Source organism: Oculina patagonica, chromosome 5 (assembly GCF_052425735.1).
Source record: "Oculina patagonica isolate OP01 chromosome 5, crgOcupat, whole genome shotgun sequence".
Classification (NCBI taxonomy): domain Eukaryota; kingdom Metazoa; phylum Cnidaria; class Anthozoa; order Scleractinia; family Oculinidae; genus Oculina; species Oculina patagonica.
The window spans coordinates 31,283,408-31,311,150 of record NC_135762.1 but is presented as its reverse complement, the minus strand read 5'-3'; the positions used below and the strand labels follow the sequence as shown (position 1 = coordinate 31,311,150).

General features: G+C 39.8%; 3 protein-coding genes, 1 long non-coding RNA gene, 1 other non-coding gene and 1 pseudogene across 7 annotated transcripts in view; 3 read left to right on the top strand and 3 right to left on the bottom strand.

The window, feature by feature from the left end:
- Positions 1–2,734: 2,734 nt before the first annotated feature.
- On the bottom strand, positions 2,735–2,807 carry Trnai-gau (transfer RNA isoleucine (anticodon GAU)). The gene has a single exon. It is a non-coding gene; the product is annotated as a tRNA-Ile (tRNA).
- A 4,759-nt stretch (positions 2,808–7,566) lies between these two features.
- Positions 7,567–11,990, bottom strand: LOC144654417 (small ribosomal subunit protein eS1). The gene is made up of 6 exons (XM_078514565.1): positions 11,891–11,990; positions 11,488–11,591; positions 10,509–10,696; positions 9,495–9,703; positions 8,511–8,620; positions 7,567–7,731 (listed from the first exon to the last, which is right to left on the bottom strand). The coding sequence occupies exons 1-6, from the start codon at positions 11,947–11,949 to the stop codon at positions 7,619–7,621; spliced, it is 783 nt and encodes a 260-aa protein (XP_078370691.1). The 5' UTR covers positions 11,950–11,990; the 3' UTR covers positions 7,567–7,618.
- Positions 11,991–12,038: 48 nt separating this feature from the next.
- On the top strand, positions 12,039–16,128 carry LOC144654336 (uncharacterized; annotated as a pseudogene). Its single transcript, XR_013570897.1, has 5 exons — positions 12,039–13,282; positions 13,907–14,036; positions 14,526–14,632; positions 14,898–14,994; positions 15,530–16,128. The product of XR_013570897.1 is annotated as an uncharacterized LOC144654336 (transcript).
- A 1,642-nt stretch (positions 16,129–17,770) lies between these two features.
- On the bottom strand, positions 17,771–19,744 carry LOC144653663 (tripeptidyl-peptidase 1-like). The gene has a single exon (XM_078513717.1). The coding sequence runs from the start codon at positions 19,706–19,708 to the stop codon at positions 18,020–18,022; it is 1,689 nt and encodes a 562-aa protein (XP_078369843.1). The 5' UTR covers positions 19,709–19,744; the 3' UTR covers positions 17,771–18,019.
- Positions 19,745–22,253: 2,509 nt separating this feature from the next.
- On the top strand, positions 22,254–23,780 carry LOC144653948 (uncharacterized). The gene is made up of 4 exons (XR_013570853.1): positions 22,254–22,347; positions 22,623–22,709; positions 23,094–23,159; positions 23,525–23,780. It is a non-coding gene; the product is annotated as an uncharacterized LOC144653948 (long non-coding RNA).
- A 3,936-nt stretch (positions 23,781–27,716) lies between these two features.
- The window catches only part of LOC144653662 (uncharacterized), a 6,745-nt gene continuing 6,718 nt past the window's right edge, over positions 27,717–27,743 (top strand). Inside the window, exon 1 of one of the 2 annotated variants that reach the window (XM_078513716.1) lies at positions 27,717–27,743. This exon is cut by the window's right edge and continues 429 nt beyond it. The gene's annotated coding sequence lies outside the window, so the exon portion shown is untranslated. The other variant, XM_078513715.1, reaches the window with a different exon arrangement.

Genomic DNA, 27,743 nt, shown 5'->3' with positions numbered 1-27,743 from the left:
CATAATTTATGTAATGTATTCTGAAATTAATTAAACGTTTCCTGAACTCCACTTAACAGCTAAGTGCACTTACGAGGGCAACTGAAATCGGTTAACTATCAAATCGACTAAAAAACAAGAGAAACTGATTACTAGGCGATTTAATTCGTAGCCTGCGGAGAGAAGCGACGGCCGGAAATGCGTCTACTCTCGCAGGCTATTTAATTCGCCGATTGCCGATAAAATCGCCTAGTGTGTTGCCGGCTTTAGGGCCTTGTCGGGCCTCTTGACTTCAGATGTACCCGGTAACTGTGGCCCGGATAGCGGGACGAATTTGATCATATGGGAAATTTTAGCCCGGTCATCGAGAGTTTCCCTAATGGTCGCGGGTCGCGGGTCGCGGGTCGCGGGTTTCAAGTCGCGTGTCGCGGGTTATAAATAAGTCGCGGGTTTTGAAAAAGTCGCGGGTTTTGAAAAAAGTCGCGTGTTTTTAAAACGTTGAGAGTTTTCGATAGAAACCATTTATTTCTCAGTAAAATTCATTCAAACAAATTTAAACTCGTTTTCTTGGGAACTACGTAACAAAGTAGCCAATTACTTTGCGGGTTAAACAATCAAATTACGAACTTCGGAACAAACTCCCCAACTTTGGTCCGGCTAAACTTCCCAAGTTTGCAAGTTGAGGAGGAAAAAAACATTGCTTGAAAGTCATGGTCATGTCGGAAATTCAGGTGAAGAAAACATGGCAGCAGCGGTAATGTTCCAGCGATTCCAGTGGCTAGAGTTACAAAATATTTGGTTGAAGTTGAAGAGCCTGACGTCGTTTCGCATGAGCGATCTGCCGATAAATAAATTTTACGTCGGCTGAAATTTGGTCAAATTTAACTTTTTGTATACAGCAAATACATCTTTAAAATTTTTGTGAGGCTTTAACTTCAATGTCAAGTCTTCTGCGTTTGTAAACCGAATGAAATTGGACGGCTTTACCGATCTTCACGTAAAATTAATTTTATACAAATGCGAAAGAGTCAGACGGCAAATTTGAATTAAAAGTCGCGACACGTTTACGGCTCAATTCTATTTTTATGGTACGTGTTTTCTTCCGATGGTTTAGCGAAGCAAAACCATTTCTGGAGAACATAACTACAGAAGGGTTTTTAAAATCTGCGCCAGTTAAAAATATTTTAAAGAGTTTTTGCCACAGAATACTAGTAAAATATATTTATCAACCGTACGCGTTCAATCACGAATACTTTGGTTCAATTTCATGATCGCTCGCGCGCAACGTTGTTTTCAAACTTAAAAGCTTGATTGCAAATCATGCAATTTGAACATGTTTTTTTTTCAGGACGTGATGCAACGGACGGTATATGTAATCCTTATACTTACTGTGGGTCAGAACGTTGATACCGACGCCGTGCTTGTTCAAAGAACTATTTTGAAACTCGAGCAGCTAGAATCGCTGAAATATTTCTGCCACCACTTTGTAACGTGTCTCGTTCCTCCTCAACTTGCAAACTTGGGAAGTTCTGAAGTTCAGTCGGCAAAGTTTGGGAAGTTTGTTCCGAAGTTCGCAATTTGATTGTCTAACTCGCAACGTTACTTCGTAACGTTCCTAAGAAAACGCGATCATTTTAAAACCGGCGTCTTTGCAACCGGTTTAAATTTGTTGAAACTCACAACTTTTTTAAAAACACGCGACTTTTTTTCAAAACCCGCGACTTTTTTAAAACCCGCGACTTATTTAAAACCCGCGACACGCGACTTGAAACCCGCGACCCGCGACCCGCGACCCGCGACCCGCGACCATTAGGGAAACTCGGTCATCGAGATTAAGGGCCTCTTCACATGAGCCCGGTTAACGGGCTGTCTCGGTTACCAGGGCAGATTTTGACGTCTGTTCATATGGAAAATTTTAGCCCGGTTGACGGGGATAAAATTCAAGAAACGAAACCAAAATTGCGACACATAAAGTTGCATCTTTTTGCGACTATCGTAGCTTTATCGACCCTTGTAGCTTTACTGATAAAGCTAATTCGCATATTTCTAAAGTGGAAATAGATACAAGGCAAAATTATGCCATTTTGACCGCCCAGTTACGAAAGGGAAGCTATTTTTTCAAAAAAAGTTGCGTCCCGGCGGCCGGGCTGGAGTGTTCATATGGGGAAATTTTCTTCCCGGTTGCCGATATCTCGTTTGCAGAAACCGAGATATCGGTAAACGGGCTGGCCCGCCTTCTCATATGAACACATCAAAAATTTTACAAAGAAAATAGGAGTGAGCCGAGATCTCGGTAACTGGGCCAGCCCGGTCAACCGGGATCATATGAAGAGGCCCTAATAGTTGCAACAGGATCATCCAGGCGTGAAAATGTAAAGAACAAAATCTTGTCTCACTGAAGTGTCACTCGTATTTCCCGTTGCTGTAGGACTGTCAGAAAACTCGTGAACGACTGATTGAAGTCATCCTGGTCTAGAAAATCGTCGGAACATTCTACAGTAATCTAATACTGACCGTCCTTTCGCGGGATAGCTTGTGTATTTGAAAAGAAATTGTCTTCCTGGTAACCGGGATGAAGTGTTTATATGGGAAAATTTCAGCCCGGTCTCCGGGATCTCGACCGTAAAAACCGAGATTTCGGTAACGCGGGCTAAACCGCCTTCTCAATTCCGGGTCTCCGATGATTGTGATCACATTGAATTTTTTTTTTTTTTACAAAAAAGTTTTCACAGGAAAGTAATTAAAATAATATCCATGGTCCGTGTGAGGTTCGAACTCACGACCTTGGCGTTATCAGCACCACGCTCTGCCGACTGAGCTAACGGACCAGTTGCAGATAACCATGATGTAAAAATAAGTAACTACGGTACAAGAGATAGTTGTCACTACAGCTGCACCCGCTGTTAATTATTACTCTTTTTTCGGCGAATCCGTTACTGCAATCAACCCTTTGGCACGATATTTTGGCTTTCTATTTGTTCAACTGGTTAAAAGTCGGTTTTCTGTTTTCAGAATTGAGAGATAAAGAAAACACTCGCTGGCGGCTCGTGTTTTTTTAAAATTCATTATTCTCGTGTTGTACTGACGAAATGTTACGTGGTTTCTGGCCTGGTCCGGTCTTCTTTAGCCTGTGAACAGGTTCTCGAGTAGGACAGGGCTAAAACGCCCTGCTCTTTGGGCTGGGAGCCCAAGCAAGAATGACCAACTTGGCAGCTGAGTCGAAAAAGGATGCCGAAAATTTTTTTTATCTCTGTTAATGCAAAAGCCAGCCGCGAGTTTTATTATCTCGCCGACTCTTTTGAATTTTCTTTTCTTTTTGATAAGTCTCAGTTGCAAATTTTATTTTATCTATCTTAAATGCCCCATGTCGTCTAGCAAATCTCGGCCGTTGGTGGACTGATCGAGCTCGTGGCAAATCACGGTTTTGGATTGAGCCTTGCGAGGGTGGGAGAAGGCTTCTCCCTCCCTGGTCTTGCATATCGTTTATCGCGGACAAACGTTTAAATTAACTCTGTAATCTGGAGTAAACTGGTTGTTATTGTAACCTGCTGGTCGCAGCTCATACGCACGTCAGTGTTGCGCACTTGAGTAGTCGTCATCATCATCATCATCCAATCAGAAAACGAGGTTCCTTGATCTTTCACCAACGTTAACCAATCGTCGAACAAAGATTTTATCACACCTCCAAATACTCCGTGCGCGCCCACTCCCGATACCCTGAGCGCGCCCACCTCGATCAAATCGAGATTTTTTCTGTATACATGTACTAAGGGACGGACCATTATTTTTTTGGAGGGGGGGGGGGCGAGAGGGGGGTTAAAAATATTGAAAAAAATTGTTTGCAGGGCCTGGAAAGACAAAATAAATTGTTTGCAAACACGATATGTATAACAAAAAATAGTAAGAATTTCGAAAAAAATGTTTGCAGAGGTGCATAAACTAAAAAAAAAGTTTGCAGAGGAAAATTTTTCATCCCCCCCCCCCCTCCAAGAAAATAATGGTCCGTCCCTAAGGTTTTACTTTTACCCTAAACCTATACCTATACCTATAAGAATGCCTCCTCAGGATTGTTTTGTTATTAATGAGTATAGGAAGATGGCAGAGAGAGGGAGCAAATGACCTAGGGCCTTTGTTTCAGCAAAATAAAATCACATTCCCCCACGCAGTGCCTTTTTGGGGGAAATAGTTGGGGCACACTTCCGGGAATTTTAGTAGCAAGTTTCTGAGAAAAAAGGAATGAATAAAGAAAGAAAACACTGTTTCACTGCGACGTTGTTTGTAGGTAGCGAAAAAAAAATTAATCTTGGAGAATCCGGGTGTCGATCTCGGTACCTCCCGCATGCTAAGCGGGCGCTCTACCATTTGAGCTAATCCCCCTGAGGTGGTAGAGTATGGCAGAATAATTTATTTCACACACCTGGCAAGACGATAGCGCAGGGATAGGATGAAGATATTAAACGCTGGAAAGTTTCTCGTTGATTGCGATTATAAGCTTTCATGAGTTGAGTCAACGGCTGCATTTTCTACGTTCGAATTTCAGCTGCTTTTTACGTGTGTTTGATGACAGGGGTGGATCCAGACTAGTTCAAGTGATTTGCACAAATCACTCAAATGTTTCCAAATATTTGCGGTTTTTTTTTATTTCTCAGGTTCTTTAATAGAAATAAATTAATTCATCCTTCTTGTTTAATTGTTGATTATAAAATAAAACAAAGAAAAAAGCGTCGTATGTCGTTATTCCGTCGAACAATACACAGCAAATCCAGCCCTTCCCGAGCGAATTCGAAGAGTCTCCGTTCGCGCGCCTTCGTCCTCTGTCGATACTTCCAGATCAATGCGAAAAAATTCGTAGGCACGACTGGAAAAAAATTGTACGCAGTGGGTAGGAGTGGGTGGTATATTGATCTTTTCACAAATCACTCAAAACCCTCTCCGATTGGCCAGAAACACGCGCATTGTCTTTTGAATCACTCAAACTCGGTTTTGATTGGCTATCCAGGCCGTAAACTACTGTGCAAACTAGTGACAATCGTATATAAAGGGAAGCCTCTCCCCGAAAGTCCTTCGTTTGTTCGACGATTTCTGATAAGCACAGAGTTCAAAACTTGCTACGGAGGAAGAGGGAATTTCAATTTACAATCACGTTTAAATACTTAAGTCTATGGCTCGAGGCGATCCAGTTTGCTGTATGGAGGACTACTCTGTGAACGATATCGGCTTGGTTTTCAAAGAAACGAGAACATATTCTAACCAGGACAAGTTCAGGTTAATAGAGAATCTTTGGAAACCAGGTGAGTTGTTTGAGTTCCCAGTGTCAGTGGAAAGTTCGAATTCTAAGTGCCATTTTGTGTGGGGTTGGCTAGCAAAATTTCCCTGGCTAGCATACTCTAAATATCTTTTGAGGTCCATTGCGGGCGAAATACGAATAAACTTCTCAGACAAATTGTAGAAGTATTTATATATCCACAGTCTGACATTTTCGAAGCCCGCCAGCGGGAAATGTTAGTTGCATAATTTAGCAGTGATTCTGTGTGATTGCAATGTCGAATTTTCTCTTTGGCCCGGAGCAACTATAATTTTTCCAGCCCCGTTCTTCATGTGGCTTCCTCCAGTATCGACTTTAGAAGATATTTTTTTGGAAACTAAACTAGTGAACAGCACTTTGCGAACGGTATTTGAATAACTGATTTATTATCCTACGCGTGTCGTCAGACTGTCGCGGAATTCTTCATGGAGTTTTACAAATGAGAATTTATTCATACATAGTGTAAACCGTACAAATCATTTTACGGGTTATTTTAATGGATTTACGTATAGGAAACAAGTGAAATATTTACGAAAGGCCTTATGCACCTATCAATGTTAAGCCCGAGGGGGGGGGGTCGGGCTAACCACGGGAATTTGATCGTGAGGTAGGTCCCCAGGGTAGGGATTTTGATCGTACGTGATGGCCCCAGGGTAGGGATTTTAGTCATATATAGAAGGTTTGAAGGACATCTGACCACCTTTCATGGGGATTTTGACCAATTATTTTGTCCCGGGGGTGGGGAATTTGACATTTTTTTATAGAAAATGTCAAAATCCCCACCCCTTGCCCGACCCCCCCCCCCTCGGGCTTAACATTGATAGGTGAGTTGTAGCATATGCGTGACATATTTCTGTTGTGACAAATGCGTGACATATTTTAGATTTTTGGGGAACTCAGGTTTAGTACTAAATTGAGTTCCAATTAATTTGGGCTGTAAAGGGTTAAGAATCAGGAATGAATTTTTTGTACAGAATCATGCTTTCTGTGGGGGTGCTCTGAATGTGTCTGTATGGCTTGAAGTAAAATAAACAGCAAAATTGAAATCTGAGGACACTAAATTTCAAATTTTCTTGAGGAAGCATGACCCCCCCCCCTCCTTAGTTAAGTTGGTGCAAATCACTCATCAAAAATCCTGGATCCACCCCTGGATGACAACCAGATTCCCAAAGCAGCAGAAAATCGGCGACCCTACTGAAATGGGCACCTGGGTCAGCTCGGTGACAAGGCTAGAGGCTTTCCTTGCTTAGTTTTTGGTCCTGAAGGCTTCTTGAAAGTTGAGGTCGATCCTTTTCACACGCCCGACTAGTCTGTTTAAATTCGAATTCCAGGTACCAAGAGAGCTCGTGTTATTTCATCTTGGGGAAATTAGCAATGCTTTTAACCCTGACGCGCAGCGCGGCGTGAAGGAGCACAGGGGAAGATGCTCCTCCTCTGGAGGCCTCTTTTCTTTTTCGTAGGTAAATGGAGGTTAAAAGTAAGCGAGCGCAGCCTGGAGAAAGAGAAACGAAAGCGCGCGGGGGCCGTCCCCCGCGCTCCCCCTATTTATCATTTTTCGCCTTTCCACCCTACACTGAAGGAGTCTCTGCACAGAAGAGATTGGCAAGATTGAAATGAGACCAGCTTATCCTGATTGCGCTGGGCGCTTGACTCCTGGAAAAGCGTTTAAATGAGGCAGATATAACGCCAAATAGTGCTTTGGTGAAGCAGGTTATTGGTGGCCTCCTACTGAGGTCCCATAGAGTGCGGGACAAAACAAAACAACGTCTGCGTACAGTGGGAGGCCAGGCTGTTGGCCTGGGACTAGAACTCCCACTGGGTTACCCAAACTCATTTCATCCCACTGAGCAGCCATTCAAACAACAGCAAAGCGATATTGATTTTAGTGGCATGAACATTTCTTTGCAGAGAATTCATAATTTTGAGTGACGTCTTTTTAACTGCCGAGTTATTTTCTCAACCTGGAGATTAGAAAGGGAGAACCTCTTATCTCCTATTTACTCTCTTGATTGTTTTTTCCTGAAAAAGTGAATAAACCACGATTGATTCTGAGGGCTAAGAGTGCCATTTCACTAGGCTATCATTAAGCCCGGTAATCAAAACGATTCACCGCTTTGACTTAAAATTTGTGTCACCTTTCAATTTTTATAGCTGGCAAAATAACTACAGTACATTTTCTTGTATTTTGCATCTCTATAAGATAAGCCCTTTTTTTCTGGTCACAGAACTGTGACTACTGGAACTTTTACTCCCATAAAACTAAACATGAACAACACCAGAAACTCTTTTATTTCAGAAGTTTAATTTGCTATGTTCAATTTTCATTGATTTTTTTTACACAGATTCTTGTACAGGTGGCTCAAAGCTGTCACGCTCAATCTTGGTGCCACTTTCATCTGTGCTGCTGTGAGCTGCTCCCTCACCGTGCATCTCCATCAACTTCCCAACTGTAAAAAAAAAAAAAAAAATTTACAGCATGTGTTAAAATATTTTAGTCAGAAAATCAACCAAAATATTAATTCTTCTGATTGATCTTCTTGTGCTTTGTTTAATGTTAAGCCAAAGAAATTGGTTTGACAAAAGAAAAAATCAACTAATCAACAAGCTGTTAGAATGTTTTTCTCACTGGCTGCCTCAGTAGTGTACATGTATATACAATGTAAGGGGATAAAAGATTCTGTTCAATCTCGTGGAAAATCACAACAACAGTTCACTTAGACAATCTAAATTCAAATCTTGTGTGAATCATCAGACAGTACAGCATTTTTACAACAAAACTCAGACAGAAGTCTTTCTTGGGAGTAAAGGAAGCAACAGAGAGTGACAAAAGAGTTGAGAAATCAACTTTTAAATGCTGTTTTGAGTAAGTACCTTGGATGAATTTATCTCCTTCCCCCTAAAATATTGTTCCCTTCAAACAACGTTGGATTTCCTATCCTAAAGACATACTCCATCCCTGAACAGCACTGTGTGTAGAGCACATGAAATTCAATTCAGAGTTTTCAAGCCTTGTCAGCATTCTCTTGTTTACAGTTTGAGTAATAAAGTTGCATTACTTCATTCTCGTTGTTGTCACTCTTATTCCCACACAAATACATTTAAAACTGGAGTGGGAACTTTTTCAAGACAATTACTATACAATTACAATGAAAGGTATCAAGTCTCACGTTATCATAACCATGCATGACAAAATCTAGATCTGTAAAGTAATATCCGGACAACTTACGGTCAAATTTTGGCTTCTTGAGAACCTTGACCTTTCTGATGAAAACATCATGAAGAGGGTAGATGGACTGACATGACTTCTCAATGTCTCGACCAAATGCATCTGGGATTCTGTAAGCAGAAAATGATAAAAGCCACTGTGTTACAAACTTGAACCCTTAAACTTGAACACGACCAGCCTATAATGTGAAAACAAACTAACAACCTCTAATTGACGGGGTGCATGGAATTAGGCCCTACAGTTTAAGTGATTCCAGATCTAATATGAAATTGTCCCTTTAATTTACAAGCAAACACAGGCAAATTGGAAGGAGAATCTAGCATTTTATAAGAAGTCACTTGGGGCTTTATTCCAAGCACCCCTTCAATTTAACAAAATCTACTTGAGAGGGAAATGGACCCAGTTACAGCTCATTACAGTTCCTATAGCGTTAAGTCACTAGGAGAATAATTAGTTACCCAGAATGGATGCTAGATAGTCCATAAACCGCAGTATTAATTTTTTGTCACACTTCCTCAAAATTTTCAGTACCCATTTATAAATAAGTGGGAGTGAAGTGCCTTGCTCAAAACCACAGCATGATGACCCCAGAAGGCTTTAAGATTGCAATGCAAAGAGTAGAGCACTTGAGGGCTCCAAGATGAACAAAATATTATTTTAAGGTTCACAGCATTGCATAGGGTTCTGATCCCCATTTAAATCCCTCTGAGACACTTCTGCAGGGTATTGTGGAATTTGTACTAAGCAAAGCCAAGCCAAGGACAAGTTTTGTTCAATACAACTACTGCGATTCACTGCAGGCATGTCTCATAAACGGCACTGAGATTTCAAGGTTTCACTTACAGATACCTTCAAACTACAAAATCTTTCACTGCTGTGCTCTGGAGATCTCCCATTTGGGACCTTGAGTGTAACACACTTATTTTTCATTTCACAACTCAACAATAGTACCAATTGATAATGTTTACATTCTAAAGTACTCACAGCTTATTTACTGCATCCTTGAGGTCACCAGTGCTGACATCTCGTGTTATGATGTCCACCATCTTCTTGCGAATGGCCTTCACTTGTGAGTGCTTGGCATAAGCTGTTTTCTTGATCTGATTTTGCCTTTTCTTGGTGAAACCAATACAGAACAACCTCAGAAGGTAGCCATCAGTGGTTTTCACATCAACAGCTGCCTCGATAAGAGTCTACCAAAGAAAAAGATACAAAGTTAGCAAATAATTCCTTTGCCGTTACTACTCTTTTTTACTGGATCAAATCAACTGTCCATCAACTTGTTTGTCAATTGCAATTGATCAAGTCACAAATGTTACAATTTGTTGGTAATCAAATGCCTTCACTAATCCAGACATATTTGGACATGCAACATATTTCACCAGTTTGGCCTTCCACACACACTTTTATGGCAATTTTGGGCAGTGAAAACAAAAATCAGTAAAACCACTCTCTAGTGTGGATAAATTTGAAAACACTGGGTGAATGTTTACAGTGTAAATGGTAAAAAAAGAATTTTTTGAAAATGCCACTTCACAATATCAGAATAAAAATGGACACAAGTTGTGTGCATGCTCTGCCATCATTTGGTTCAGTTTCAACATGGTTGGAAGGCCTAACCACAAATTTATCTAGAATAGTGTGGACAGAAAATAATTTAAAATTTATCTGGGTAAGTGTGGAAGCCTTGATTGTACTTTAAAGTAGGAGCTGGAATGGTAGTGCTACTAGTTAGAAATAGAAATAGCGCTCTATTAATAAAGTATTATTATTTTTTATTATTACACTTATAGCAATAAAAGTAACATCATTTTGATTTGTGATATTTTTATATCAAAAGATGTTAATACAAAGGCAATCAACTTTAATGTACATGTATACTGTTGTACAACTAATGTACATAGCCAACTTCCATCAAAAACAGGTCTCAGAATGTTCTTTCATTCATTAAAATACAAAAGACATTCCTGAATGGAAATTTCATAGATCACAGCCTACCTGCCACTTCTTTACCAGCGACCTAAGCTTGTCTGTGGTCATGTCCATGCCATGAAAGTTGGTGAGGCAGTTCTTTCCCTGGACATCCTCACAAATCAGTTTAAACTTCCTGAATGCGACCTCATCATTCTGAAGGTCAGCCAATGATGCTTCAAATACACGTCCCTTGAGACCATCAGAAGCAATTTCTGCGTGAAATGATAAATTAAATTACCTGATTGCTATATGTAAACAGATCTTCCACATATTTTGATCACCTGTCTTACAGGAAGGAGCCCTGAAGTGTGACCACTTTAAATTTATTTACATTCTTTTGTGCAGATTTAATCCAATCAAAAGTCAACTGGAAGCTGTCCTCAGCTTCTTATAATGACTGTAGGAAAGAAATTGATTTTAATCAAAGTGGTCAAACTTTTGGGCTCTTTGCTTTGCCAATGTTTTGGCCTCCAAAAATCTGTAATTAAAACCTGGAACCTTTGTTTGTTACCCCTTCCTTCTATTGATCCGAACATCATATAACATCAAGTATTTTTAGCTTGAAAAGAGATGACACACAAAGAAAATAAGTGATCCAAAACTTATTTAATTTTCTCACTGAAAGCTTTTTTGTCTTGTGCTTCACCTTTTTACCATTTCTCCCATAATCAGAGAAGGGACTAAACTTAATTAAGCGGCCTTTCACACAACAAAATATTGTCCAACTCGTCTTAGCAAACTCGAGTTGGTGTGTGTGAACGACGCAGCAACGGCAAACAAGTTGGTCAACTGTTGGCGACAAAATAGAGCTTGTCTCTATTCTCACCAACAGTTTGCCAACTGTTGTTGTGTCATTCACAAACACCAACTTGAGTTTGCCAAATTACGTTTGTCGTGTGAAGGCCGCTTTACACAACTCATAATCTATCCTACACCCAAGACTTAACTTCCAGTTCAACCACACAATAGTCACAATTGGCTGCATTAGAATAATATCACTTACTGGTTCCAGTTGTTCTGGTCACCATAGTTTTGCCGATCTGTCGGATAGTGAACATGGACGGAGCTTTGACATCATACCAATCTTTCTTGGTGAAGGGATCAACGCTAATAAAACAACAAAAAACAAACTTAGCAGCAGCAAAAATAAGTGAGATCAGAACTAGTGACCACCATTTATTATGCTTGTTTTTAAAATTTTATTTTTTTAAGACAATTTATCCTTTTTCACGATGAAGCATCCAACTATAAGTTTTCTGCACGGAGTAATTGAATAATAACACCAAGTGTACATCCAGTTGAATCCGTTAGAGATTCTCGCCATCCACCGAATCGTCTTGCATGAACTGCTTCTCATGTAATGCAGGAATACTTTCACGATGATATTAATCAAAGAAACTACTCACATCTTCTTTTTAAGTCCCTTTTTTCCTTTGGTCAGTCTCTTATTTTTTCCCACCGCCATGATGGATCGTGGATCGAGCAGAAGAGGACATTCGGAGCCTCGCTCTGGCGCAAATAATTTTGGAAAAGCGCTGACCACATAAAACCAGTTTTCAAGCATGGCGGACGCGCGTGATCATTCGTGTCCTTTTGTGTTTTTCGCAAAACTCTGTCAAAATTGTGTATTTATATTCAGCGATTGTAGCATAATATAACAGAATGGAAAGCTCCTTTGACGTTGTAGAGTGGGAGAGTACGTCCAAGGAGCAGGATTCACTTGTTTATCAACTGTTTGGCGATGTCTCCATTCTCTCAGGCAACACATCGTATTTGCTGTTTTGAAAATTGACTGGTCGACCGCAGAGGGTGACGCTTTAAAGGGAGAAAAGGAAAGCCTTAAAGCTGAAACAAAGTACAGGAAAACTTAAAAAGAAACGAAAGGACAAGAGAAAAAAGAATAAATTTAAACAAGATCAAAATTTAAGTGCTGAGCAGGCAGGAACCACGAATAGCAAAGCAAGCAGTGACATTACGGCTACTGAAGAATTAAAACAAGTTTCAGTGCATACAATGAGTGAAAAATCAAATGGGCAGGAAAAAAAGAAGGCAAAGAAAAAGAAAAGAGCTGATCAAACTAAAGAGGAGGATGCTAGTAACAAGAAGGGAAAGAGTAAAATTAAATCTGATCAAAAGTTGAACTCTCAGTCCACAGGGTATAGAGATTACCAATCAGAACCAAACTGTGGTGATGAGATTAGTCCCATCAAAAGAACCAACCAAAGGGCTAGTGTTGATAGTGTCAATCAATTTAAAGAGGATGTTGATCCTGCAGCCCCACTAAATGCAGAAACTAAAGAATCAGATTTACTGCATAAATCCATCGAAGGACCAAGTGAAAGTAAGAAAGTAAAGAAAAAGAAGAGAAGGGAGAAAAGAAAATTGAATGATAGCAGGGATGATCTTGAATTTTCAAATACAGGAGAAAGTACTCCAGAAACAAACCCCAAGCAAAAAAGGAGAAAGAAAATGCATGAGAGTGAACAAGTTAACTGTAGCTCTCTGGAGGAACCAACGGAAATACACAACCCAGAGCTCAAGGATACAAACAGTAATATTTTAAGCCCCTTTACTTCTCAGAGTAAGTCAAGTCTTCATGAAAAGATGACAAAGCAGTTGGAATCTTCAAGATTTAGGTGGATAAATGAACAGTTGTATACAACAACAGGAGATGAGGCAGTGGCAATGTTCTCCAAAGATCCACACTTGTTTGATATTTATCACAGAGGTTTTACTAATCAGGTCAAGCTGTGGCCAGTTAATCCTGTTGACAAGATCATCGAATGGCTGAAGAAGAGGTAAAGATATAATATATAATAATTATATTTATTATTCCATTTAACTCTTGTCTTTGACAGTCACAAAATTAATGTGATTGAAAAATTATTTGCCTGGTCTTGGATTATATCTTCTTTTTGTAGAAAGAGCAGAAGAGCGGGGGGGGGGGGTAAAAAAATAGTTAGAAACAAAAAAAGCAAAAAAAAAAACCAATACCATTTTCACCCTGACAGTACTGACGAGAGTGCTCACCTCCTACCAATGTGGCCCAGGTTGAATTCCCAGACCCGGTGTTGTGTGGGTTAAGTTTGCTATTGGTTCTCGCCATCCCTCCCTCCAATTCCATCAGGAAAATAGGATGAGTTGAAGAGCAATTCTGTTTAAATGCCACTGCAAATTCTTATTTGTTTTGTTTTATTTTATTTACAAATTTTGCATACCTTAACCTGAGTCATATAAGAGTTTGCTTTCTCCCTCACCCCTGGCATGGGTGGGATGTCCTTTTTGCATGACCAGATTGACCCAGTATCTTGTGCTTTATATGACACAACTTTCCAGTGAGTAACTTCTTTATCAAGAAAAAGCTGTTTGAAAGGGGGTTCCTGACCAAACACTTAATTAATATTTCTTTTTTCTTTTTTTAGGCCAACATCACAAGTAGTTGCAGATTTTGGTTGTGGTGAAGCAATCATCGCCCAAAGTGTTGCAAATAAAGTACATTCATTTGACCTTGTAGCCAAAAGCAAGTTTGTAACAGCATGCAACATGGCAAGGGTTGGTTGAAGTAAAAAGAAAAAAATATTTTATAACATGCATGTATTAATAATTAAAATTATTATACTGCTATAATTATCTTCTATAGTGACTGGCATTAATTTTATTTGTCAGACATTTTTGTGTGTGTAAAGGCCTGGCAAAATGAGGAAACATGTGCCCAGAAACATGTTTTCATAATTTTTTCTTTGAGTTTTGTCATGCTTTCATGTCGTCCAGAAACATGGAATGTTTCTGCCTTCTTGGAGACAAATAATTATTGACGCTTGAAACAATGCTTCCCACATGCCAAAACTGGGAAACATTGGGGAAACGTGTGTGCGCTATGTATTTTTCTGGAAACATCTTTCTTGTTTGCCAGGCCTTAATCCATTTAATGTGGAAGAGAAGGGCTATCTGGACAACTTATGATTTGTAAACCTGTAAGTATCAAACAGATTCCTTCTTTGGAACTAATGTAAGACTTAATAATTATAATGTCTTTTCTAGGTCCCTTTAAGCCCTGCAAGTATTGATGTTGCTGTGTTTTGTCTTTCACTGATGGGAACTAATCTTGTGGATTTCCTGAGAGAAGCTCATAGAGTTCTTAAAGCTGGGTAACATTAACACTGCTTGATTTATTTATTTTTTTATTTATCTATTTTTTTTATATTTATTTCAGCAATGCAAATGAAGGTAAATGTAGTGGTCAACCTATAGATAAATACATAACGTTGACTTGTGTGATAATAACAGCAGCAATTGTAAAGATACAATATATCGGCAATGTTACACTTAGGGGAAACTGACAACTTGAAACAGAAATGATTCTGATCAGGCCACAGCTACTTATTAACTTGTGCAATGTTATTCATCTTGTAGGGGAATTCTTAAAGTTGCTGAAGTGACAAGTCGTATAAATGACACAGCAGAGTTTGCCAAATCTCTTTCAAGACTAGGATTCAAATTGCAAGATGAGGTACTGCAGTGTTCTTACAGTTATGAAAGTTAGAAATGATTTGTGCTAGCCATATTATACTGTATTTATTTTGCCACTGAGTAACATATCTTTAATGTACCGACACATCTATGAATATTAATGTCGCTTTTAATACTTATAACATGTACATTGAAATTCTCCTTGCTGTTTTCGATACAAATTGTTCTGTTTTACATTGGGTAATTTTGATGTGAATCAAGGAATCTTTGCTGATGAACTTGTCCAGCCTTTAGGGAGGGGCCTGAAGTAGTAAAATTGGGCACTGGGATTTGGGCAAAGTTTTCACTGGGAAAATGGGATTTGGGTCACTGGGACTGAGAAGCACAAACATAACTAATAAACAATAGAATTGGGACTGGGATTTATTTAGGAAATTGGGTAAAATATAGGCTGGGAAATGTGATTTTATACCCCACCCTTCAGGACCCACTCTAGGGATGAAAATAGACTCACATGTGCCTACCTGAATTTTAAGGCTTAATAAAATTAGTAACAATTTTATTTTAACTTCTAGGACACTACAAACAAGATGTTTGTGATGTTTGATTTTATCAAGAACAAGGCTGATTCTGTGAAGTCATTTTCATCAAGCAAACTGGAGGGTCTCAATCTGAAGCCTTGTATTTACAAGAGGCGCTAAATAAATTTGGTTTAACTCCAGGAAACAGATAGATGAACAGTTGTTTGGTGACTAAAAAAGTGCTATTTTGCTGCAGACTTGTGGCTGTAGTTCTAACTTTTCACTATGATGTACAGTAGTGTTGTATCCCTCTAATGTGTCAGAATTCATTTTGAGAGGTTCTTTCTTTTAGTTTTTTTTTATCAATTCTGTATTGAACCTTATTGAAAATAGAAAATTTCTCTTGAAATCCAATTTTTTCTCTTTGCAAATTCAAAGAGGTCAAAGTATGAAACAGTAAACTGGTCAGTTTCATCAGTAGAGTATTATTTGTAATAATAAACAAATTATTGGACAAGGTTTTTCGTGATATGCAGAATAATCAAAGTGTTTTCACTTACCAATACCTCGAGATTGACCTAGTATGCAACAGATCTACGTCAGTGAGAAAAATACTGTAATAAAAAAGCCTGGCCAGGTCAAGATGAACCCCACTCACATGGAGTTCTTCTTACCTTTCAGCTTGTCTCAGGATGAGTAAAATGTAAAATAAGAAATAATAGGAAAGAATTTTAAAAAAGTTGTGTGGTACAGGGACGGCGGAGCCGGGGGGCTGGGGGAGCTTTAGCCCCCCAGAATTTCCGAAAAAATAAAGACTTACTAAGAGAAGAGTCTTTTTAGCCCCCCCCCCCCCCCCCCCACTTTAAGTCACTAGTCAGCCCCCCCCCCCCCCCCCCCCTTGGAAAAATGCTCCGCCGTCCCTGTGGTACAAGAAGTGTTTAAAACTCAGTGACAGATAAATATATGTTTTTGGCCACTATTTTCCACTAGCAAAATATAAAAGTGTATGTTTCACAGGCATAAATATGTTTTTGGTTGACTCTGGCTCATTTTAGTCTGAGCCACAGGCAGGGCTAAAATGAGCTCTGAGGAGGGCCAAAACACATTCGCCACCTGGATCCTTCTACTGGTAGTTTTAGCCCACAAAATACATCACAATGTCCGATTAATGTTCTATTCAGTATAATGCCCTTTCCCTGACAAACTGTTGAAAATAGATGCCTTCTCTGAAATATTTTTTTATTGAGGGCAGTAAATGCCAGCCCATCAGCAGCAGTTTAGGGGAAAAAAGCACCAGTAATTTATTGGAATAACAGCACTTCACACTTCAAACAAATTTTTAGGGGGTAACATATGCCCCCACCCTATTAGATACTTGAGCTCATTTGTTGTTGACCAGTAGCCAACCCCAACAGCTAGCTACTTTGCCTAGTTCCTGTACGGCTTTTTCCCCAGGCCTTCACGGTATTACTGATGTCACTACTCGTTTCGGTGACGTATCGCTCGGACCACGTGACCCAAAACGAGTTGACCACGACGAAAATAGAGGCCTAGGAACTAGGCAACTAGCTACTATCTTTCAAAACATTTTTTTGAGAAGACAAACCAATATGCAATACTGCAACCCTAATTAAGGCTGTTGTACATGTAGGACTCCAAAGAAATTAACAGGAACTGGCAGACAAAAAATAATTTCCAGGAAACTTGAAGTATTTCAACCACAATTTTTGCAAAAAATACGGAAAGCATTGTAAACTATAAGCAGCCCCTATTTTCCTTAGTTCATCAAACATGAAACAAAGAAGAGTGCCAGTGGAAACACAGCCGGCTTGTGCCCTTATTTCGCTTCATGCTCAATGGACTAAAAAGGGGGAATGCTCAAAGTCAAGGAGCATAGAGAATTTTGAAAAAAATGGGACATCAGTGTTTAGAACACTGATAAAATGGCCCTCACAGCAAAATAGCACTGGATATTTCAAACAGGGCCGTAATTAACTGACAATTAAAAACGAAAGATATTTAGTTGGGAAAATAATCCCCAGTTGAACGAGATAGATTTTTTTCAAGAAATATCTTTATGGACGGCACACCCCCAGAACCTCCAAGCAAAATTTTGCCTTGTCTGTGCGAAAAGTCTGGTTACGGCGCTGTCAAAGCAGCATTTCTTAAAATATTTGCCACCCCCTGTCGGAAGGCTGAACAGCCCTCTATTACACGAACAATGCAAATTATAAAAGACCTGTAAGGACATTTTTAACTTGGCAATGATAAATAATTCCTTTCACACACAGCACATAAAATACAATTTCTTTTATTAAGGAAATCTTAGTACAAACAATTAATATACTGATTTTCTAATAATTATAGTCTGGTTTTAGCCCATAAAAGTGCATTTTTCAATAACAATTTTTGGTAAATATTTGTAAATATTTATATGATTTGAATAAAAAACCCTATTATTGGTGGTAATTTTTTGTTGACTTCTTTTGCCTCCGGGTAACTCAAGCTGGACCTATATGAATCGATGGAATGTTCTCTGATACCTCACTGATTACTGAGAGCAGCTTTCACTAAGGCAGGAAAGTTTGGAGTACCAGAACCAGTGACTGGATCCCAGCCAGTCGTGGCATAAAACCCTGTATCGTGAGTCAGACATCCTTCATTGTGACCAGTGGTAACATCATACATTGCTGCAGCATTCTGATACAAGAACGGATTCAAGAACCCCAAGGACGTCTTGTTGTTGTGGAAACGTGCATCATTTATCAAGGAAATGATACCAGCTACAGTTGGAGTGGAAGCTGATGTACCCATTACACCAGGAACGGGAACCAGGTTGTTGACGACCCAGAAGTGATTACACAGCGCTGAAATATCAGGGAATCCACGGCCATTTGAATTAAAGTAAGATGTTGGAGGGATATTGGGTCCTGTTTTGAGATAATTATCCACTACTTCAGTTTGATAGGAAGGTCGAGCAAAAACAGTGCTGAACCCTCCGCCGCTAATTTCATAGCCATATTCACCTGAAACAGTGAACGGATCATTAAATGCAGTGCCGCCAACAGTGGTAACATATGGAGATGAGGAAGGGTACATAGGACGGAACTTCTCCTTTTTGCAGCCTGCGCCATTGTCCCCACTTGCGAAAAGAAACGTGAGGCCTCGAACACCAGCCTTTTGGAACTCGACATTGATTCTGTTCATGTATGCTACATCAAGTGTATCTTCATTGTCACTGTAGCTGATGCTATGTACCCACGGCACTTCTGAACGGTTGCTTATATCCAGCAGCCACTCTAAGAAGGGTTCTTGTGACTGATGGCGTCCGCCAGTGCTCCAGAACCAAGTCGGCACCATGGCGCCGAGACTCATAATATACTGGGTGTCCAGGCTTGCTTCAATGCCAGACCGTCCACTGTCCGGACCAATCACTTTCGTCATATCTTCCAGATGCTTAAAGGAACTGCCCCAAAGTGTAAAGAACTCTTTTAAATCTCCAGGGTGATAGTACTGTTCCAGAAATTGTGCCACAGATTGTTTGTTGTTGGGATGAGTGCCAACTGTATCAGAGACATTGTAGCGCTCTCGTAGAGTACTTGGGTACACACCCATGTGGATCTGGTCCTTCATGTCCTTATCAAGTCTTGGTGAAGATGGGCCATTTACTGCAGGGAAATGAAGCACCCCACCTACAAAGTCCAAATGAGAAGCTACACTCGCCGGTACAGAATAACGCTGAGCTGAGCGGATAACGGGCGTCGATAGCTTGGAGTGTTTGAAACGGTAAAATTCCGCTCCAAAAAGCATCGCCTCGGCAGACTTACACGGCATTCGACAGGTCAGGAAATCTTTCGTGAGGATCGTACTGCAGTCGCTTGGAAAGACGCCATGTTTTTCCAGCCACGCCTTGATGGCTTCAACAGTCGCTTGAGATGGTGCTACTAGCTGTGCTAGGCTGGATAACGAGAAGTGATTGCCGTACGCCGAAGATCTTGGATCGGAAACGTCCCAGAAGTAACGCTCAAGAGATTCCAAGTTGCTTTGCTTCAGAGCGAAAGTGAGGAAAACATCTTCGGTGGGTGAAACTCGTTCGTGTTTCTCCCAGCCTTCCGCTCGCCAAGCTTGCACATCATGGTTGTTTTCCAATAAAACGTATTCTTGTGGTTTCCCGGGACACAGGCCAATGAAGGCAAGAAAAAATACGGCACATACAAACTTTCCTGCCTCCATCTCTACTCGCTTCTGCAGAAAACTGCGTGCAAATCATGTGACGGTCCCGGGGAAAACTGTTTCCGGTCGTAGTGCATTATTTATGATCAGCGGAATTCTATTAGAACCCAGTAGCGACGGCGGTAGCTAGGACTGCAATACGTACATAGAAAAAAAAAAAAAAATATAGAAGGCAAACTGATTCTTACGGCATAAGCGGTAAAAAATAAACAAAATGGATCAAACAACTATAATGTATTGAAATTTCTTAAAAATAAATATATTTGGACGAATGTTCCCGTGGCTCGCTTCCAAACGTTTTCTTTATCTCGCTTATAAGCCCCTCCGCTTATAAGCCCACCCAAAACACCTTACGAAGTTGTATTAGCCCAGGGCTTATAATCGGAATTTTACGGTATAAGTTTTTTTTGTTGAATTTCTTAACTTACAGGAAAATAATTACAGTGAACTACCTGTATTTTACTTATTCTTATCTGAATGGCAGTTACGTTGCGAATTGATCCACAGTTGGGCTGCTGTACTCTAGGTTACCTTATCTCTTTTCTACCCTTTATCCCAGGGGGGGGGGGGTGTACTCTGGCTTATAAATGACGGGGATGATCGAATGGAGGCAAAACTCAGGCACCAAAAAAATCCCTAAGTCTTCAGACACTACCCAAAAAAATCCCTGGACCAAAAATAACCCCCAAAAAATCCCTTGCCAAATCCCCCCTAAATTGCCAGGAGGGGCAATAATATAACACAAAGAAAACCATAAAAATGTACGCTCGTGTTTGTTTATTCATCATACCATAAATACACCAAGGCTGCGTTTTTAATACCCAAAAAATCCACTATTTAAATCAAGTCACCCAGAAAAATACTTGCCAAATTTTCCAACCCAAAAAAATCCCTGAATCGAAAATTTCAAACCCCAAAAAATCCTTCGATCATCCCCGTCATTTACAAGCCGGAGTACCCACCTCCCCCCCTGGGCCCTTTATACCCTTTAAACATCAAGAAAACAACACTAAATTCCTCACTGTTAACTAAAATTTTAAATAAGAACTTGTTTCACATTTTAGGCGTAAACAGGTTCCTGTGTAAAGAGGGTCTGAATGAAAAATTATAGCCTAACAGGTTCTTAATCACTACAGGGCTCAAAATAATTATTGCCGGTCATGTTGACAGGCCATATAAATTTTAGCTCCGAAAAAGACGATATTTTTCACTAGTTTATACCCTCAAATAATGGCGAAACTAGAAAAATAGCTTCACTTATGCACAAGTTGCCTCTGCATTCCTATTGTAATGAGAGACAATTAACGACAAGAGAGAGATGAACCAACGCCTGGAGAATGAAAATTCGCCCCGTATAACCGCACCTGAAATCTTTACTTGTTATGTAAATAAGTCGAAGTAAATCGTGCGCCAATGTGGGCATTTTGCAATAATGTATTATTAATGCTTTGCTGCACGTGCAAAATTTGCACGTTTGATTATAATTCATACCAATTTATAGTTAGGCCATTTTATTCATTCATGCGCACCTCAGCCCACTTGCGATTTTAAATTTCGCAATCGTCTTTCAGTTTGCTTCAACTGAAACCGTTGGACAAAGTTAGATCTACCTCGCGTTACGTTTACCGATCTTCCGCCAACTTCAGGTAAACGAATCCGCTTTTAAAGAATACAGCGAGCTTTGCTGACACTGAGCAAAACTTCGCTTTCAAGAAGAAGCATCATAAAAGTTGTTCACTACCATGAAACCGAAACTTTGCTTGGCAGGTGAGAGAACGCTCCTTTGACGATGTAATTCGCACATGTGGTTCCTAGAACCGCCAGCATTTCAGCTTCTGAATTGAACCATTCCTAAGTGTACTAAGTGGTAGCCGACAAAATTTGGTGGACAATTTACATTTCTCTTTTTTTTTCCAGAAGATCGTTGGAGACTCTTTGAATACAGCCACCAAGTTCAAATATGTGGAAAGGCAATGTAAAACTGCCTAAATGCTTACCTTATAGAGGTAACTTAAGAGCCGAATTTAGAACTCTTGTCTTATAAAATCACCAAATAACTAAAATTTTATCAGACAAAGACTGGAAAAAGACTATTTCTGAACATTTTTACGGACACTTTGAACGATTATGACCGCGAAACACTCACTTGATATTCTAATATACTATATCACCTTTCTTTGTGTTTTCACTAAGAACTGCAACCGTTTTCCTTCTACTTGATAATGGAGTCAAGATGACTTTGAGACGCGTAGTTTACGCTATTTTCTCCAAATTAATTTTTGTATTTCGAAATGTTCTCTGATTAGAATTCGACCCAGTAACTCGGTAAAGCTCATCTCAGAATTGTGATTAGGGCGGCTACAGTAATTGAAAGCGCCAGCAATTTTAACCCGATCTTTCTACTCTTTAGGGCGTCATTTACTCGTGTGGTTCTCAGAATCGTCAGCATTTCAGCTACTGAACTGTACCATTTCTAAGTGGTAGCCGTCAAACTTTGATGGATGATATACATTTCTTATTTTTTTTATATATTTTAGAAGAACTTTTGAAGACTCTTTGGATATGGCCACCGAGTTCAAGTATGTGGCTACAGACAAGACAAGAAAGGCATTGAAAAACTGAAAGCCCGCCTTATAGAGGTAACTTAAACCTTATTTGAGGCCATAGAACAAGACTACTTCTGAACATTTTTACGTGTCTAAACAAAAACTCGGTAAAACTAATCTAATAATAGTAAATAGGGCTCTACAACCCAAACCCGGCGCTCTTTCTATTCTTTTAGGCCAGGGCGTTATTTACTCGTGTGGTTTTCAGAATCGTCAGCATTTCAGCTACTCGGAACTTCTCTATTCCTATGTGGTAGCTGAACTTCAAAGGACAACAAACATTTTTTATTTATTTATTTTTTCTGAAGATCTTTGGATACAGTCACCAAGTTCAAGTATGTGACCAGAGCTAAGACAGGAAAGGCAATGAAAAACTGAATGCCCGCATTATAGAGGTAATCTAAAAGCTGAATTAAAAACTCTTATTTTATAAAAACACCAGATTGATTATATTTTATAGGATTTTTACTGGCACTATGAACGCTAATGACCGCAAATTACTCTGTCACCTTCGTTTGTATTTAAACGCAAAACTGCAACCGTTATCTTTCTAGTATTTCGCTCATTTTTATAGTCAATTGTATTTCAAAATGTTCACTTATTATAATCTTAAGCGTTAGCAAAAACCCAATCTTTCTACCTTTAAGCTAATTAAAGGGCGTCATTTACTCGCGTGGTTCTCAGATCCGTTAGTATTTCAGCTACTGAACTGCACCGTTCCTTATTGGTAGACGGGACTGAATCATTGATGGACAATAGACATTTTTCTTATTTTTCAGAAGTCACAGATTTCAAGCGTGGTCGCAGATAAGACAGGATCCGTGGAAAATGCCAGCCTTATAGAGGTAAATTAATGGTTTAAAAGTCTTCTCTCATATAATTAGCAAATAGCCTGGGATTTGCTTTCAGTAAAAGTTGCAAATTGACGTTAAGTGTCCTTAAGAATATTATTTTTCTTATTTTTTTAAGAAGTCACAAATTCCAGGCGTGGTCACAGATAAGACAGGATCTGTCGAAAATACCCGCCTTATAGAGGTAAATAAATGGTTTAGAACTCTTCTCTCATATAATTAGCAAATAGCCTGAGATTTGCTTTCAGTGAAAGTTGCAAATTGACGTTAAGTGTCCTTAAGAATTTGTTATTACAGCAAAACAACTTGGATTTATTTCTAAACAATCAATCCTCATAGTGTTCTCTTTGATCTTCCAGGTTGGGATACTGGTTGTTGACTGCGTGGATAACTTCTGTTACTCAGGTAACAACTCGTTGCCCGTAAAACTCCTAGATCGTTCTAAAACGTAACGTAATGACAGTAATCCCAAGCTGAGTGGAGGGTTTCGCGCGTTCCACTTGGTGCTTGTCTACTTGCATCGCTCCCGAGGAACGGCACAGTCGGCACGGACTCGGTACTATGTGCTTGTCTGGTTCCACTCCCTATTTTTCATATGTTGCTCGTAGCTATAGGTATCATGAGTACCATACGAGTCAAATCAGGACTGATCATGTGTTCTGAATGTTGAGTAGGGTGGGTCTCCTACCAGCAGGTAGTACTTACCGCAGAATCGACCGGCTCTAGCCCCCAGAGGACTGCCTGTATTCAAGCGGGGATAACACCTTCTGCAACCAATTTTTTTTTTAAAAATGATCTAGGGTTTACGAGAGCGAGTTGTACTTCTTAGTGTTAAGGAACGGGTGGGATTCAAACCCACAACCTTCGGGTTACAGGTCCACTGCTCTACCATCTGAGCTACAGTGCCATGATGGGAACAGCGCATGAGTGAATCCCAGCTGAGTCACTCATTTATGTGCCTGAGGATTATTTTAAACTAAGGAAAACTGTATATCCTAAACACTATTACAGAATAGGGGCTTAGGTGGGATTCAAACCCACAACCTCCGGGTTACAGGTCCACTGCTCTACCATCTGTGCTACAGTGCCATGATGGGAACAGCGCATGAGTGAATCCCTTTTGATTCACTCATTTACGTGCCTGAGAATTATTTTAAACTAAGGAAAATTGTAAATCATGACCACTAAAACAAAACAGAGCCTTAAGTGGGCTTCAAACCCACAACTTCGAGCAGCGAAAAGGTCTACTGCTCTACCATCTGAGCTACAGTGCCATGATGGGAACAGCGCGTGAGGGAATCTCAGATGATTTACTCATTAATAGGCCAGTGGATGATTCTAGACTAAACGATACAACAAAAGCATTATAAATAACTATGAAATGATTGTTTATAGTAAGTACAGCAATTATTCCACTCACGCTTGTTGTTGGCTATGAAACGACCATAGTTAGCAATCTCATATTCAACAATTTGCGCGTTTGTGGAATAATTGTTAAGTATACTAACTTGTTAGCTATGAATCACATTAGACAGGAAGAAGGCGTGGCTGCCCACCAGACTGTCATGTAGGGTAAAGTATGAATATAAATGGCTGAATTGGTTCGATTCTGAGGGAAAAAAACATTTGCCAATTCCAATTCGATCTGGATAGAGGACCCGCATGAAAACCAGCTACGGCTGATGTGGCTTCCTCTCTAAATATTGCGGCCTTTGTTTCTTCCGTCTGACCTCATGGTACAGAGCCAGTGCCAGTGTGACTGCCATGCGAGTGCTTGTGAAGACATGAACCCCTGCCAGTGCTAACGCAAGAACCTGAGCGTGTGCCTGTGTCCATTTGGTCAGAGAACGAACTGGCTTTATGTCAGTTGAACTGAAGTATCAAAATTAAAGTACAAAATACTAGATATGGCTAAATAACTTATGTAGATGATATCGGATCGATTTGTAGGGGTTGCACTTTCTAGCGTAAAAGAAAGGTTGGGATTCGAACCCACGACCAGTTTCTAAAATAAAATACTCTGTACTGACCACTGAAAGAAAGTCAGTGGCTAAGGTGGGATTCAAACTCACAAGCTTCAAGTTACAGGTCCACTGCTCTACCATCTAAGCTAAGAGCCACGATGGGAACGCGCATGAGTGAATCCCATTTGATTCACTCATTTATGTGCCTGAGAATGTTTCTAAACTAAAATACACTGATCACTGAAAACAAAGCAGCATAGGTAGGATTCGAAGGCGTTTAATCGCTTTAGTAAAACAATTATTCCACTCGCTCCTGTTGGATATGAGACGATAATAGCCGGCCATCTCATATCCAACGCGCGCTTTTGTGGAATAATTGTTAAGTATACTAACTTGTTAGTTATTTATTACATTAGACAGGAAGAAGACCGTGGTTTCCCGCCAGACCGTTATGGGAGTAAAGTATGACTATGAATAGCTGCGTGGGGCTGTGTAGGAATGACAAAGTATGGCCATGTACCCCCGGGTTGATATAGGGAAAAAATATAAGTCTAGAACTGGTCATATATATATATTAAGTTTATGTAGGCCCACGAATGGCAAAGTATGGCTATGTAATAGTATGTAGGGATATAGGGCAATATTTATTACCGTATATTAATGGTCATGTATCACTCTGTAAGGTTATGTAGGCCCATGAATGACAAAGTATGGCTATGTAATGGCATGTACGGATATAGGGCAATATGTATTACCGTATGTATGGTCATGTAGGGCTATTTATGACAATGTATGGCTATGTACATGTAACTAGTGTATAAATAATGCTCATGTAAGACTCTGTAAGGACATGTATCACTATGTATGATTATGTAGGTCTATTTACGGTATAGTGTTTATGATTCTTGCCTTCCAAATCAGTGTGTCAATTATATTTGGTATAAAAACCGCGGGTGTGTACATGCTTTTGTTTTCTTCTTTGTTTCTTTCTTGTTCTTTTTGATACTTATTTTTTTCAGATCCGGTTGAGGAAACTGGTATCCTTTATTTTATTTTACAATTTTGTTATCTCACTTTTCATGGTGTATTTTAATTCATTATCTGGTTTACTGCCGTTGTTGTTGTTGTTGTTGTTTTCCATGAATTGTTATAACTAAACAAATTATATCGACGTTGCAAAGGAAGTAAGGTGTGGTGTACGAATATTACATTCATTAAGGTAGATAAATAAGGTTTTTACTTTTCAGGATGCAGTCCATTTTGGCTTAGCTCACTTGATATGATAAATAATCTTATGTGAAAAGAATCGTTCAGTCATTTAATAAAAACGGCTATCACACTCGCACAAGCCAACATCCAACGCCTGTCTCACAAATCCGATCTACTAACTCCTAAACCGACCAGCACGTTTGTTTATTCTGGGTAATTTCGAGAAAAAATTCTTTAAATGATCGAATCCCCCAAACCGAGTCCAGACACATTGTGGAACTGGGCACGAACCGGGAAAATGAACAAACAATCGCTGCCAAAGCAATCTTCGGAAAGCTTCGGTCATCTTAGGCAGTGTCCCTATACGTACATCGTATACCGAACAGTCCGAACACCTACATTCGAAAAACGTCGGAACTTCGAAATTCCGGTTACGATGACTTCGGAAAGTTTCGGATACTTCGACATCGTCTGGAACATCGCAGAATACATTTGAAAAACGTCGGAAACATCTTCGGAACTCCGGTTTATTATGACTTCGGAAAGCTTCGGACATCGTCTGTACATCGTAAACCAAACATCTCAGAATACATTCGAAAAACGTCGAAAACATCTTCGGAATTCCGGTTACTATAACTTCGGAAAGCTTAAAATGGACATTTTCGGCATCGTCTGTACATATCGTGTAACTCTCATTCATTTGCTCTAAGAAATTAAAGAGTTGGCGGGTATACCCGATTGGGCACGACGCCACACGAACTCATGACTCAGAGTATATTCCGGTCTTGCAAAGACAACTTTCAGCAATCGTCACAACATCTTCAGAAAATTTTCGCAAATCAGATTTGTGGGACTATTTATATTTATATAAGCGCACAACTGTTTGCACTGTGGACCTATTTTAAGGCAAAAACTCTATTAAATTCAAAACCACACAACAAACCAATGAAAACACAATGTGAGGAGTGTCGAATCTTTTGCAATCCAGAATCAATTAAAAAACACTTACTTAGAAAAAACGTTAATTTGATTCTGAAGACCTAACATTTTGCAAGTACCATCGGACAATACAAAGGTACTCGATCGTTTTGGATCTAGTCAGCAAGAATTCATGGCCTGACAAGGCCTGGCTTCTTCGGGGAATGAACTACAGAGTTCACTCCCCTAAGAATTCAGGCCTTGTCAGGCTGTGCTGTGACTTCTTCAGGGAATGAACTGCACAGTTGATCCCTGAAGAAGTCACGGCACGGCCTGACATGGCCTGACAAGGCTCGACTTCTTCCGGGACTGATGAACTACAGAGTTCACTCCCCGAAGAAGTCAGGCCTTGTCAGGCCGTGTTCTGATTAAGGGAATGAACTACCGAGTCCATCCCTGAAGTCATAGCAAAGCCTGACAAGGCCTG

What these genes read in the sequence shown, in the direction of transcription:
- LOC144653663 (XM_078513717.1), bottom strand. Translation starts at nt 19,708, where the DNA reads ATGGAGGCAGGAAAGTTTGTATGTGCCGTATTTTTTCTTGCCTTCATT.
- LOC144654417 (XM_078514565.1), bottom strand. Translation starts at nt 11,949, where the DNA reads ATGGCGGTGGGAAAAAATAAGAGACTGACCAAAGGAAAAAAGGGACTT. An exon ending in AAGGGACTTAAAAAGAAGAT is followed by an intron (nt 11,592 to 11,890) that starts GTGAGTAGTTTC and finishes TTGTTTTATTAG; the next exon opens with CGTTGATCCCTTCACCAAGA. An exon ending in AAGGATGCAGTAAATAAGCT is followed by an intron (nt 8,621 to 9,494) that starts GTGAGTACTTTA and finishes TTCTGCTTACAG; the next exon opens with AATCCCAGATGCATTTGGTC.